Source organism: Zingiber officinale, chromosome 2B (assembly GCF_018446385.1).
Source record: "Zingiber officinale cultivar Zhangliang chromosome 2B, Zo_v1.1, whole genome shotgun sequence".
NCBI lineage: Eukaryota > Viridiplantae > Streptophyta > Magnoliopsida > Zingiberales > Zingiberaceae > Zingiber > Zingiber officinale.
In genome coordinates, this window is record NC_055989.1 from 92,986,391 (window position 1) to 93,000,358 (window position 13,968).

The 13,968-nt window shown below is 38.3% G+C and overlaps 1 protein-coding gene and 1 long non-coding RNA gene across 2 annotated transcripts; both read left to right on the plus strand.

Moving 5' to 3' along the window:
* The first annotated feature begins 7,265 nt into the window (after positions 1-7,265).
* On the plus strand, positions 7,266-8,489 carry LOC122049289. The gene is made up of 3 exons (XR_006130908.1): positions 7,266-7,307; positions 8,216-8,276; positions 8,454-8,489. It is a non-coding gene; the product is annotated as an uncharacterized LOC122049289 (long non-coding RNA).
* A 2,886-nt stretch (positions 8,490-11,375) lies between these two features.
* Positions 11,376-11,918, plus strand: LOC122048454 (transcription repressor OFP13-like). The gene has a single exon (XM_042610018.1). It carries the CDS (start codon positions 11,376-11,378, stop codon positions 11,916-11,918), a length of 543 nt encoding a protein of 180 aa, XP_042465952.1.
* Positions 11,919-13,968: the final 2,050 nt, after the last annotated feature.

Below are 13,968 nucleotides of genomic sequence, written 5' to 3' on the forward strand. Positions count from 1 at the left end.
TCGTTACAATTCCCCATACCTTATAAAAAGTTCGTCCTCGAACTTAGAATAGTTCTGGATATTTCTTCTCTTTTTTTTTTTAAACTTCTTTCTCTTGGTAAAAATACCAAACGAACTCCAAAAATTACGTAAAAATACTCTAAAAATTTCTAAAAATCTCTAGAATATTTTAAAGGTATTTCCAAATATTTTTATGGACTTTTAGAACTTGAAATAGGGAAAATTGGGTCGTTACAATTTCCCATACCTTATAAAAAGTTCGTCCTCGAACTTAGAATAGTTCTGGATATTTCTGTCTCATACTGTCCTCCCGCTCCCAAGTGACTTCCTCGTGCTTCTGGTTCTGCCAGATGACCTTCACTAGTGGTACTTCTTTATTTCTTAGTCTCTTAACTGCTCTGTCCACTATCTGTGTAGGTCTGCTCTCATAACTAAGATCCTCTTGGATCTGCACTGACTGAGGCTGAATCACTGGGCTCGAGTCGTGGAGACACTTCTTTAGCATGGAGACATGAAATACATTATGTATTGTTAACATGTCTTGTGGTAAGTCTAGCTTGTAAGCTACTTTCTCAATCCTTTCTGTGATCAGGTAAGGTCCTACATAACGAGGACTTAATTTGTCCTTCTTGCCAAATCTCATCACTCCCTTCATAGGAGCGACTTTGAGAAAGACTGAATCCCCTACTTGGAATTCAAGTGGCGTACGGCATGTGTCAGCATAACTCTTCTGTCTACTCTGGGCAGTCTCAATCCTTTGTCTGATCTTCTGGATAGCCTGAGTAGTCTCATCTATCAGTTCTGTCTGAATGCCCAGTTCTACTTCCATTTCTTTTCTCTCACCTGCTTCTTGCCAGCAAATGGGTGATCTGCACTTCCTGCCATACCATGCCTCATAGGGAGCCATCTTGATGGTGGCCTGATAGCTGTTGTTGTAGGCAAATTCAGCTAAGCACAGGTACTTGCACCAACTTCCCTTGAAATCTAGTGCAAGCTCGGCATATCTTCTAGAATCGATTTACTCGCTGCATCCATCATCCGAGGATGGAAGGCATCTGAACTTGAGTTTGGTGCCTAGTGCGTTGAACACACTCCCAAAAGTGAGAGGTGAAGTGCCCATCTCTATCGAAACAATAGATTTAGGAAGTGAAGTCCGATCACCTCTTTAACATACAATCGTGCTAGCTGCTCTATAGAGTGGGACACTGATGGCTAGAAAATGAGCAGACTTAGTCAATCATCCACTATCACTCATATCGCATCATATCCATTTGTGGTTCTTGGGAGACCTGAAATCCATGGATATGTCTTCCCACTTCCACTCGGTATAGGAAGAGGCTGTAGAACTCTTCCCGGTCTCTGGTGTTCTGCCCTGTCAGGCAGGTACTGGCATATTTAGCTACATCCCTTTTGAGTCCGGACCACCGTAATCTCGTTTCACGTCTTGATACATCTTGGTAGAACCGGGATGCATGGAATAAGGTGTTACATGAGCTTCTTCTAAAATTTTCTTTCTCGGCTCTTCATCAACACACAAGCGACTTCCTTGATAAAGAATTCCACTGTCGATCTCGAAATTCGAATTTCCTTCTTCTTGTATCCCTTGCTTGATCCTTTGGATATCCGGATCTTCACTTTGCTTTCATATCTCCTCGCAAGGTAGACTCTAAGGTCAACGTAGAGTTGTCCATAAATAATTTCCATTCCAAAATCTGACACTCCTTACGTAGTGGTAGGGCTAATGATGACAAAGACATCGGTGATTGGATTTTCTACTTAGTGCATCTGCCACTTTGTTAGCTTTGCCTGGGTGGTAGAGGATTTCACAGTCATAATCTTTGACCAACTCTAGCCACCTACGCTGTCTCATGTTTAAGTCCTTCTGAGTGAAGAAGTACTTAAGACTCTGATGGTCTGTGAAAATTCTGCACTGAACGCCATACAAATAATGTCACCAGAGTTTTAGTGCAAAGACCACAGCTGCCAGCTCAAGATCATGAGTGGGTAGTTCTTTTCATAATCTTTGAGTTGTCTGGAAGCATAAGCTATCACTTTTCCTTCCTGCATGAGTACAGCTCCTAAGCCCATCTTGGAAGCATCACTGTAGATGTCAAAACTCCTGTCATTTTCTGGAACAGTCAGAATAGGAGCACTGGTCAGTCTCTTCTTGAGCTCTTGGAAACTCTGTTCACATTTATCTGACCATTCAAACTTCTTGTTCTTTCTGGTAAGGGCTGTTAGTGGAGAGGCTATTCTGGAAAAGTCTTCCACGAATTTCCTGTAATACCCAGCTAAACCAAGGAAACTTCTGATCTCCCTGGCATTCTTGGGTCTCCTCCAGTTGCTGACCGCTTCTACTTTGGCTGGATCCACTTGAATACCTTCTTTAGAAATTATGTGGCCTAGAAATGCCACCTGATCTAACCAGAATTCGCACTTTGAGAATTTAATATACAGCTGCTTTTGCTGAAAGGTCTGCAGGACTATTCTCAAGTGCGTGTCATGCTCCTCTGGGGTTCTGGAATAGATTAGAATGTCGTCGATGAACACAATGACAAACTTGTCAAGGTATTCTCTGAACACTCTGTTCATTAGATCCATGAAAACCGCAGCGCATTAGTCACACCAAAAGACATGACTACAAATTCGTAGTATCCGTATCTAGTCCTGAAAGCTGTTCGGTATATCACTCTCCTTCACTTTCAACTGATGATACCCGAGCGCAGATCTATCTTGGAGAACACTGTTGCCCCTTTCAATTGATCAAATAAATCATCGATCCTGGCATTGGATACTTGTTCTTGATGGTCACTTGATCCAGAGCTCTATAATCTATGCACATCCGCATAGATCCGTCTTTCTCTTTAATGAACAACTCTTTTAGCTCTACTAGAGAAATTCGATAAGGAGCTTTTGAAATTGGGCTGGTGTCAGGAACTAATTCAATTTCAAACTCCACTTATCTGCTGGGAGGTAATCCAGGTAGCTCTTTTGGGAATACCTCTGGGTACTCACAGACTACCCGAACATCTTCCTGCTTGGGTCTTTCTTGTTATCATTGTCTTTCTAGTTCTAATTACTTAACTGGGGTTTCTGACTCCCCACTGTCTTGTCTTCGATCTTGACTGGCTTATGTTGCGCTCGTTGTGCCCCGGTGCTGTTCAGCTAGTGCTCACTAATACCCTGCTGACCAACTCTTTACTAATCTATGGTCGGTGAGTTTCCTTACTCACATTAAGTGCTAGTTCTGGTCTCAGCCTTCGGAGCATCAGTCTAACTCGTTCTTTCTCTGTACTTACTAACTCTAGGCAAAGACGAGCTAGCCTGTTGAATCTTTTGACCGCTTCTCCTACTGGTAGGTCACCTGGTCTAAATTCTATAAACTCCTCATAATGTTTATTGGTGATCCGTTGGCGGAAAAACTCTTCATAAAACTCTATCTCAAAGTCAACCCAGCTCATCTGGTTGACTACTCTCCTACTCTTAACTCGCTCCCACCACATACGAGCATCTACAGATAGGTAGAAAGAGGCACACTTAACCTTCTCGACTTCTAGCTAGTCAAGAAGCTCCATTGTGCTCTCTAGTGTCTTGAACCAAGACTGGGTATCCCAGGGCTCAGTAGTGCCTGAGAGGCTCTCTGGTTTCAGTTTCAACCATTGTATCAGATATGCTTCTTGTCTCCTAGGTGCTGTGGCGACTTCCAGGGTAGCTGATGGGACTTCAGTCACCACTGGGGTTTCCACATTGATGGTTGGGGGGAGTGGGAGGAACTAGCTTCTGATTGGTCATCAGATTGGCAATCACTTGTTGCTGCTCTGCTACTTGTCTCTGGAGTTGAGCAACAACTTCAGAGAGATTTGGTTCAGCTGCTCTGGGCTCTTCGTTCTCCTGAGCTCGACCCTCAGTACGAGCGGTACGGGGACGTCCTCTTCTTGACATCTAATTATGCAAAGAAAAAGAAAGACTTGATATATTCTCTATCCTTTCTAACCAAAATTAGGTATATGGATAAAAGAGAAAGAAAACTTCTATCTTACTAAAGCGCATACAAGCAAATACTCTATACTGCAAATAATAAAGAAAGCATAAGAAAGAAAACTTAAATACTTTCTTACTTGAAGACGGCAAGGCTGATGCTGATGTGTGTGTGATGCTGGAGAATGAGAACTGCTCTGATACCAACTGTAACGACCCACCTTCTACACTACTACTACTCTCTAAAGGTGGACGCTACTTAACTACTTAACCGGTGTGATTAAAAAAACCACATGGAAACTCTACCGAAAAATTTCGGCAGAATCTCCCCTGTACCGATGACCTTAAACTGATATACAAACACTGTATACATCAGCCACAGGCGGCTGGAACATATATTAGACAACCACGCAGTTTATATATATGAAAAAGAATCAAAATACTGAAAGAAGTAACTCTATCAATGCATGATAAAAACACTCCAATGAAAATAACCTATACAAATTCTAAATTCTTTTAACAATTCGACGGAAGCAATCTTAATAATTTTTTAAGCTAAGTCCCAAGGTCTCTCCATAGTCCTGGCATCACACACCGTCACAGCATCTCCTTGTCGCCTTCCTTTCATACTTTAACTTTTCCTTTATCTGCAGTAGGAGAAAGTGCAGTCTATAAGCATAAAGCTTAGTGAGTGCTATCTAACTCACAAAAACTCGATATGCATGTATACAAATAAAAACATGCTAAACTGAATGCTAATATGTAAAGCTACTCATGCTCATAAATAGCAAAGAAATCAACTAACAGAAGACATCATACTATCTGATATACTAAACATGTGTAGCTAATCATGCTCATAAGCTAATAAAGAAAGCAAACTAACTGGAATGCTAACATATTAAGCAAAACATGCTCATCAACTAGCAAATAAATAACATGTAAGAAACTAAACATGTAAAAGTTGCTAGCATAAAAGAAAGCTAAACTTGCTGATCTTTAAAACAAAGTGAAACTTACTTCTTTACTCTAAACTTATTCTTTTATTTCACTTGTTTAAAATTTATACTTTAATACTTGAAAATAATAATCAACTTCTCTTGGGCCCAGGCATAGTACCATTTTATGCGCGTTCCCTAATAGGTTGGGGTAGCGAGCCGCCAATCCTAAAAGAGCAGACCTTGGAATTGGACACCTGGATTTGTTTAACGACAACCTTGGAAGTCGGGTACTAGCCTCTTCTTAAAAGTAAAATACTTTTTATCTTAAATACTTCTTCTTTAAATGCCTTGGCATTTTAATAGCATCCTATGTGCCAAAATCCATAAAGTCTTGACTTTGGGATTTACTTAAGGCCTTGGCCTTTTCTTTCTTTTCTTTTTCTTTCTTTTTACTTGTTAATGCTTCTAAAAGAATTTGATAGAACTCTTATTTTCCCACTAGAATACATGGTTGTTCATGCTTATTAAAATAGCAAATAAAAACTAAAAAAAAACTGCTCATGTGTATCTAGTAATAAAGAAAACTGATCATGCTCAACTCATAGCAATTAAAAACTGCACATGCTCAATAATAGCAAATGAAAACTAGAAAATCTGCATATAAGACTAGTACAAATCTGCGCTGTGAATGTTACAAAATTCTGCACTACAAGCTAACTCCAAATCATAAAAACAAGGCTGTTCATGTTAAACTAAAACTAAACTTGACATGAAACAAATTCTAAAGAAATAAAATACTGCTCAATTTATGAAATCTGCTCGTGCATATACTTATCAAAATCTGTATAAGTGAACAGTTGATAGCAAGGGAAGATACACGAGCAGTATACTTATAAGTGAATAATTGATATTAAGATTGCACGAGCAGTATAGTATACTCAAACTTGAGCAGTATACGGATTCTAAACTATTCATGTGCATCTCAAATCAAGGGAAAAACTAAGCTATAATGTAGAATTCTGCATTCAATGGAACAACTAAAAACTGCACTTAAAAGGAATGCATTGTTCTAAGCTCCCAAGGAACTGTTTGTTGTTCTCATAAAAATCTGTATTTGCTAAGGTAAAAGACACATCTAATTCTGCACCCATTGCATGGCACGAACCCAAATCTGAACGGCAAGCTAAGGAATTGTTTATGCCCATCTTTCCTAACACCTAACTGGTTGACACAGCAAGATTACAAACCCAGCTTACTCAACAATGAGGTGATTTCATATTCACCCTAGAATATTCAGAATTAATAGTCATGGCAGCAACTAACACCATACAACCCGAAATCTCTAATCATGCTTCATCAGATTGACACAAAACAAGTAACGTTATGAATATGTTCTACGGTCCCTAACATCAACCAAAATTCGAAACCAGCATAAGCAGATTCCTCTCGGAACCGGGACACAGCAAAAAAAATCGAAACAAGGGAAACAAATCTCGGAGCTATCCTACTGCAGGTGAGTAGCAACTCACCTCGCTGCTCTTGGACTTACAACCGGAGGAAGACCTAGGGTTCGGATGAGCCCCTAACCGAAGGAGGAAGAAGGTTCTAGGGTTTGGAAACTTGCAACTCTCGGCCTTTTCTTGTGCCCGCGCGCTCTCCTTGCCGAGAGAAGCTCGGACTTGTGAAGAATCCGCGGAGGAGGAAGCTCGTCGGCCGCCGGAGTCGCCTAGGTGCGTGCTGCGATTTTCGCCGAGAAGGGTTGGCGCCGTCGCGAGTGAGAAAGGAGAGGTTTCGGGAGAAAGAAAAATAGGTTTAGGGAAAAGAAATCCAATCCTTATACTTAGGGTTATTTTTGGTTCCAACTATAGCTTATATATTTGCCGCTGCCTATTTAATTAGCAACGATCGCTAGCCCAGTTGGTCCGTTGGCTTTGCTCGAGAGGTCTGTGCTTCGATTCTCAGCCGCGCCCCTTTTTCTTCAATTTATTTCAAACGTTCCAGCTACTGCATATATATATTTCGCTCCATATAAGGTTAACAAAATCGTGTAGCACAGCTGGTTGGGCTGGTTTCGGCTGAGGTTCGGCTCGGGTCGAGGTTGTGTGTTCAAAACCTGGCTTCAACATATTTCTTCTCTTTTTTTTTTTAAACTTCTTTCTCTTGGTAAAAATACCAAACGAACTCCAAAAATTACGTAAAAATACTCTAAAAATTTCTAAAAATCTCTAGAATATTTTAAAGGTATTTCCAAATATTTTTATGGACTTTTAGAACTTGAAATAGGGAAAATTGGGTCGTTACAAAATCTCCTCCCACCCATCTGCCCCTTCACTCATCCCTTCACTGTAACTCTTGCGGCGGCTGATTCCTTCCCGATCGGCTGCGGCACAGGTAACCCTCTCCCTTCTCCCTTCTCCCTTCTCCCCTCTTCCCTCTCCTTTCTCCCACATCTGCCCACTTCTTCTCGCGAGGCCGCGGCTGGCCTCGCCTGGCCGCGCGTGGCCGCGGCTGTCAGCGCCTGGCCGCGCCTGGCCGTGGCTGGCGGCAGTTGGCCGCGAGTCGCCGCTGCTAGCACTGATGTCGCAAGATTTGGAATGGTGGAGTACTGATCTGTGAAATTTAGGGCTTCATTCTTGTTTGTTAACAAAGAAAAGCACTGCAACTCTTGATCACTTAGATGTCAATGACCAATGATCTGTGAAATAGGGTTTAGGGCTGTTTTTGGATAAAGATTTGTAGTTCTTCTTGTATATAGATGTACAGTTTAGGGGTGTGGAAGTAATAAAATCTCAACTACACTAGGGCAAAATTTTGATACTAGGGTTTCGAATCCTAAATGTATGGGGAGCTCCAGTATACCATAGGTATAAATTTACCTTTGATTTTCTGTGTACTGATCCTCTTTATCATTACAAATACTTGTAGGATAGTTTTTAGATTGGAATTAATTAATGGAGGGACAAATTACAATAGAGTTGACATGTTTTTTTTTCTTTGATACAAAATTCAAAGGGTGCTCATTATTATTATTATTGTTAAAAAGATTTTCTTTTAAAGAAAAAAACATAAGCGACCCTATTCTATTTTTTATCTCAAAAATATCCTTATCAAAATATTTTATTTTTCATCTAAAAAATGTCAATTCTGATCCACAATTGCTCTAATATAGAGAGTAATTTTGTTTTTTTTCCAAATTTTGTTCCATTAAAATATTATTATTTCAATTTAATTACAATTGCTTCAACTCTATTAAAATTGTTAGAATAATACTATAATAATTGATAATGTTGCTTGTGCAGGTTTCAATTTGGCATGATCTCAGTGTAGTTGAAGACAACTGTATTTGTTCACGTCTTTTCGGTATTTCTAAGTTCATTAATATGCATTTAATGATCTGTATATAAAGTTAGCTTTAAATAATTATTTTATAGTTGATTAATTGTATTTCTTCTTTTTGATAAGCTTTTCTTTGTTGTTTTGTCTTCAATGATAAGATTTATTTCTGTTAATAATGTTTAACTAAATAGCTAAATTCAGGTAAAATGCAGAATGAGCGAAGTTGGATGTATAATAAGAATTCAAGTATAATGCAGAATGAGGAAGAGGAGGAGGAGGAGGAGGAGGATGATAATCATAATGATGACTTTAATTTTTGACGATGGGTAAGTTTTGTTAGCTTATTTAAAGAAATTTTCCATAATTATGTATGATGATTATTTGTCTCATGTTTACTGTTTTACACATTAATCAATGGCTTGTTAACTTTTCTAATTTTTATTTTAATTAATATTGTCAATTTGTTTTTAACAGGGTTGGTGAGGCGAACTAAAGGTCCGAGAAAAAAAGTAAGTATTAAGTAACATGTTAAACTTTTAATTTTATTTATTTATTTATTTATTTTCTAATTGCTTTTAATTTATTGAAATTTATTACTACTGCTTTATTAGTTCAAATTGCAAATTATGATTAGAGTTTACCTAACAACCAAGTAACCATGATTACTAAAACACTTGTATCACAAAAAAATTAAGTTTAATTAGTTTGTGTTTTCTTCATTTGAGCTATTTTCATATGTTAGGAAATTTTAAGAATATCTTTCATGCTCTCCATGTGATCACATGGACATAGAATATTTGTAGCTATTGATTGATATGGTGAAATAGGTATTATTATAACAATTTGATGTGCCATTTATATTAGGTTGTATCATATTTACGATGTTTTTACTTAGCTTCAAGATACTTCTTATAATTTTATGACATGGATGGTTCATATCGTTGGTAAATAGGACATTTATTTGAATGTTTAAGGAATTTCACAGTTATGTCTTGTTTCCAATCTTTCTTGTTACATGGGCATTTCGTATTATATTTATAATCTTTCTTGTTACACATGATCTAGTTTATTTGTTTGTTGTTATGTAGGCAAAGGAGATTTGAAGGGGTGCAAAGCTTTTGGGCAGACGAAGATGACTTGATGTATTTTTAGTTTATTTACCTCCTTGGATGGATGATGGACTTATATAACATTTGATTGTTGAACTTTATAATATTTTCTAGAAGCTTGAACAAGATAGATCTTTGTAAAATTTGTTGAGATCTTTATATTTGTTGAATTATGAGTTGATCGAGTTCAATTATTACTCTTGTATGTGAAATTAAGATGTGTTGAATGTATATAAATGTTATTTGAATTTGGTGTTTATGTATCTATGGATTGAATTGCAAAAAGAAATTTAATCTGGAAAAAAAATTTAGTATTAGGGACGAATTTGGCGACGAAAACGATTTGTTCCCACTCTATCGTAATTGTATCGAATCCAGAATTTGGGACGAATATGTGGATTCGTCCCAGAATTTGTCCCAGATTCTAGGACGAATCCACAAATTCGTCCCAAAATTCGTCCCAGATTCTGGGACGAATTTTTGGACGAAAATTTATTTATTAATTAAATTAGTATTTTTGTCCCCAAATTTGTCGCAAATGCTTAAAATTTTGCAACAAATTTATTATTCGTTGCAAAATTAGGGACAAATTTGGCAACAAAAAAAATTTGTCACCGAATTCGTCCCCAAATTCGTTGCAATATTAGGGACAAACTTAGCAACAAAAAATAATTTGTCACTGAATTCGTCCCCAATTTTGTTGCAAAAATAGGGACAAATTTGGCAACAAAAAATTATTTCCTCCGAATTGAATTCATCCCCAAATTCGTTGCTAAGTTTGCAACAAAAAAATTATTCGTTCCTTTTTTGCGACAAATTTGGGGACGAAAATTTTATTCGTTGCCAATTTTGTCCCCAAATTCGTTGCTGAATTTGCAACAAATCATAATTCGTTCCAAAAGTTGGCATCAAACATTTTGGGACGAAAAAATTTTCGTCCCTGATTTCGTCCCAAAAAATTTTGCAACGAATTTTTTTGTAAAATTCGTCTCAAAATTCGTCCTAAAATGCCTTATTTTTTTTTTTTTTTGTAGTGCATCAATTAGCTTAGCAAACGAAAGCGTAATCACATATTCTCAGCTCTAATGACTGTTCGACATGACCCAATCAAAGTGCTCATCATTTATCGCTGCCACACTGTCGATCAGCGTCTTTGCCGTGCAAATCTGTCTCAGGCAGCAGTGTCGCCGTCACAGAGAAGTCCTCCTGCGACAACTCTCTGATCGTCCAAGACTATAACGGATTCTGAGTCTTAGATATAGATATAGGTTTTAGTCCTCGTAGTAGCTAGGATGATAAATAATGGTGTACGATTATTCTTTTTTCTATAATCCAGATCACAGATACGACAGCCTTCTGGCCTATTGATGTCTACAGAAGATCAAACTTACTCCACTACTGTTGTTTTCTCTTCTTAATCTAATCAACAAAATCAACAACAGATAGATTTTATTTGAATGGAAAATAATTAAGTCAATTCATGCTTTAGAAAAATGACTACGTACGCGCCAGTCATTGATCCGCTGTTTGAAGCGGTGAAAGAGCGAGCTAATAGCATCCGGTCACAGGCACGGCGTCCTCAGTCCTCCCACCAACATGTAGCAGCCAGTTGCAAGCCTGCAAAACTGACAAGCAGGAGTCCGTTCAAGGACTCGCAGCCAAGCTGCAGCCAGAGCCACCTTCTAATAATCAAAGCAAAAAAGAAAGGTGCTGTCAGTCAGTCACCTGGAGCATGGCAAAGTGCAAAGGAACAAATCATCGCTTCGCTCGAGCCATTGACGACGGGTCGGTCGTGGTCTCGTGGCTGATCTCCTGAATGATCTTGCACGTCCGGACAGAGCAGAAAGCGCCCACCAAAAATTCCCCCTTTTGAATGCAATCCATGTTGCACGAATCATTTCGACTCTCTCTCGCTGCTGCTGCTGCTGCAGGAGGCTCAGCTCACATGCGTGCAATCGGCTTTTTAAATAAAAACCCTCGCTCGGCTCGACCTCCATCTCCATGAAAGAAAACCATGGCCAAGAAGCAAGGCTTTGCCTCTCTTCCTCTTCCTTCGCTCCTCCCTTGGCCTTCTTGCAGGTTAGCGAGGGCGGCGCACTCCTTCAGGGAGGGAGACCCGGAATCGGACCGCGACTACCTCGACTACCTCGACTCGACGCGCTCGGCGGAAGAATCCGGCTACGACGACGCGGCGGAGGCCGTAATTCGGGGGCTGCGGTCCGACAGGCTCTTCTTCGAGCCCGCCGCGGGAGCTTCCACGAGCGCGACGCTGGTGGCGCCACGAGCTTCGGAGGGCCTGCTCCCCTTCGAGGGGAGCGTCGCGACGGTGATCGAGTCGCACGACCCGTACGGCGATTTCAGAGGATCCATGGAGGCAATGGTGGCGGCGCGCGGCGATAGCGAGTGGGAGTGGCTGGAACAGATGCTGGCCTGGTACTTGACCGTCAACAGGAAGAAGACTCACGGCGTGATCCTCTTGGCCTTCCTGGACTTGCTTCTGAACCTTCCTCTTTCCTCTACTTTGGAGATCGAAGATATTGGAGATTACGAAATGTAAAGTACTCTTCGTTCATCACTGCCGCAGCGATGATACGAGCATGTGCATGGAAATCAATCGATGCAAAAGCTTTTGTGAAATATAATCACGTAAAATTCCACTCGCGTATTAGACACTTAGTTGTGAAATTCACCAAATTAAAGACGCATCTAAATTCTAAAATTTGAAAATGACACAATTGTTCCCCATTTTACCTCTCCTCCATTGTGGTATTCTGTAAGAACAAAATTTAAAAGAACAGTATTATATTTTAAAATTTGGTTTAGTATTATTGTAGTATTGATTTTTAAAAATTAACATCATCGATGGAGTTCACGAGTTTATTTTAATTTCGACTTAATAAGGAAATCGGAAAAATGGGAAATTAATGTGTAGGTAATGGTGTAATAATTAAATTCTCTGTAACTAGATATTTAATGTTTAAATCTCAATTATACCACATTATACGAGATTTTTCCTCTAGCGGAAAATGAATCTAAAAATACTGACTAATTTAGATGAGCTTTATTAATAGTTTTGATTGATAGAAAATTTTTATAGGATTGAATTGTTCATCTTCAAAATTAGGGTGAGCTGAAAATCAGGATTAAAATGACAAAAAAAAAAAACAAGAAATGAAGAATTATTGTACGTTGTGCGAGGGCTGTCCATCAACTTTTTGCTGCACCAATAGAACTATACACTTTGTATGTAAGCCAAAAGCATTGCCTCCCGCAATGATGAGATGGAACTATAGGTGAACAGTGTTTCAGAGACTGATATCTGACACGTAATTAAGACTGCAAACTGTGTGTTGTTCAGCAGTAGACTTGGACTCCTCAGCCAGATCACGAGAGTCGTGTTTGTAGTATCGTGGATGATGCGAAGAACACAGTGCATGCGTAGTCTTCATACGAGTTAGGAGATAGTTTTCCCCAGGTTTAATGTGTCCATCTAAAGGGCTTGCAAAGCATGGATTGGAAGTTGAGAGTGACACTACATGCGAGATTTTAAACGTGGATGCGATCAATTATTAGACTGTTTAAACCTGCAACGTCGGCTGTTCTTATTTGGCTCATTCATCGTGGAATATAATGTTGTTGTTTGTCTCATTCAACGGGAAAATCAGAGAGTAATTATTCTTTTATGTAGTTGATAGTAATATTACGAGATAACAAGTCTATCTTGCTTAATTGCTAAATATGTAAGGTCATAAATTCACTAAGAAAACATAAAGATTCTGAGATGAATGTAAAATTTTTTGTAACAAAATTTACAACGAAAAAAAAATCCTCGTCGACTTGCAGTCACTAAATTTTGTGACAAAATTATCAAAAACCGTCGCAAATTTTTGATATGAATTTTAATTTTCAAAGAGATTTTGTTACAAATATGGGATGAAAATTAATTCCTCGTAAATTTTATAATCTCAAATCTGCGATGAATATATAATTTCGTCCCAAATTAGCCATGAATTATTTTTCATAGTAAAAAACATTGCATATTTGTGAAGAAGCCGTAACCAAAAAATTCCTTTTTTTATGATAGATCTGCGATGAAAATAGATTTTCATCCCAAATTTGTAACAAATTCAATTTCATCGCGAAAAACACCGCATATTTGTTAAGAATCCACATCAAAAAAATATTTTTTTCTCATAGATTTCTGACAAAAGCATATTTTCATTCCAAATCTATGACAAATCAAGATTTGTCACATATTTGGGATGAATTAATCTAGATTTATCGTAGATCTGCGACAAATCTTCACAAAACTCAAAATTATTTGCTAGCTTCTCCCTGTTTTAAATATTTTTATCATGTTTACATGCTTACATATCAAACATACAACACATCATATCCAACACATACTATAATTAACATATTCAACTCATCCTACAATTAAACATATCCAAGACATACTATTAGCATTCAAAGAAGTCATCCAAAATTAAACACATCATATTCATACATAATTAAACAACATCCCAACAACAATAAGATCAACAAATCATAATATCCAAACATATCAAAGTTCAACAAGTCATAATATATATCCAAACAACAAATCT

Coding starts and splice junctions, on each gene's coding strand:
- LOC122048454 (XM_042610018.1), top strand. CDS start 11,376: ATGGCCAAGAAGCAAGGCTTTGCCTCTCTTCCTCTTCCTTCGCTCCTC.